The sequence below is a fragment of the Prunus dulcis genome, chromosome 2 (assembly GCF_902201215.1).
Source record: "Prunus dulcis chromosome 2, ALMONDv2, whole genome shotgun sequence".
Taxonomy (NCBI): Eukaryota; Viridiplantae; Streptophyta; class Magnoliopsida; order Rosales; family Rosaceae; genus Prunus; species Prunus dulcis.
Window position 1 is genome coordinate 13,132,696 of NC_047651.1, and position 974 is coordinate 13,133,669.

Genomic DNA, 974 nt, shown 5'->3' on the forward strand with positions numbered 1-974 from the left:
AGTTTCATTAGCAATGTCTGATTGACACTTTCTGTAACCTTGTTTCGCAATTATTTTCAAACAACCGGTAATCTGGAAACCATGTAAAGAACTGCATAACTAATTATGAACATTTTACTCCAAATCCTGAACTTAACATTGAAACCTCTTGCTACATTTTAATCATTTGGTTGAGAAGATGCATATAATTATATACCTGGTCCAATCCACATTCTTCGGAGTGGTAAAAAATTCAAATCGAAGGACCCATTGTACAGATACATGAGGAGTGGTAAAAGACATAGGCCCATCCATAGGAATGGAAAAAAGAAAACTTGTCTGCACCAAATCGGAAACNACCTCGTAATGATCACTCTGAATCTACAAAAGATAATTTGATCCGTCAACCAAGCAGAAAACAAAATCAATAAAATGGGTATACCAGTAAAAATCATCTGCATTCNCATTAAATTCATCTCAGTTCACATATTAAATTNTTCATTACTCTAGAAGAAATTAAAGGTNAATAAATTAGAGTGATGTGATTTTATAGATGAATTTGCAGGGATTAGAACATGATTTGATAAATAAAGCTTATTGATGCAGCAGGCAGAGTTTTACAGAGCAACAAGCATAGAAGCAACAAGAGCAACCCCATTATATGGTTTCACACATCCTTCTATAAAATCAGAGAGGAAACTTTACACGGTGAATTTGTGTGGGTTTGCAATAATTTCTAACCAAGTATATTAGACAAGCTTTTGTAATTGCTTTATTTCTTACATATTGCCTGCCTTCCTCATTTAGGAGACCTAGTTCTATTATGGAAAAGAGAACCAACAGTCTATCAAAAGGCTATGAAAATATGGATGGAATTACCAGGAATCTCTTTCCAAACTCTTTTTCCTCACCTGTTATGTGAATTTTCTTAGGTTCTTATTTATTTTTCCTTTCTTCTTATATTAGTACAAGCAATAAAGAATAGCACCCCCTTT

General features: G+C 33.5%; 1 protein-coding gene across 1 annotated transcript in view; it reads right to left on the reverse strand.

The window, feature by feature from the left end:
• LOC117617177 overlaps positions 1–974 on the reverse strand; it is a 6,476-nt gene that overhangs the window by 572 nt on the left and 4,930 nt on the right. The window contains exon 11 of the mRNA XM_034346458.1: positions 197–360. Coding sequence (XP_034202349.1) covers positions 197–360 — 164 coding nt within the window. The remainder of the gene's footprint in view (positions 1–196; positions 361–974) is intronic.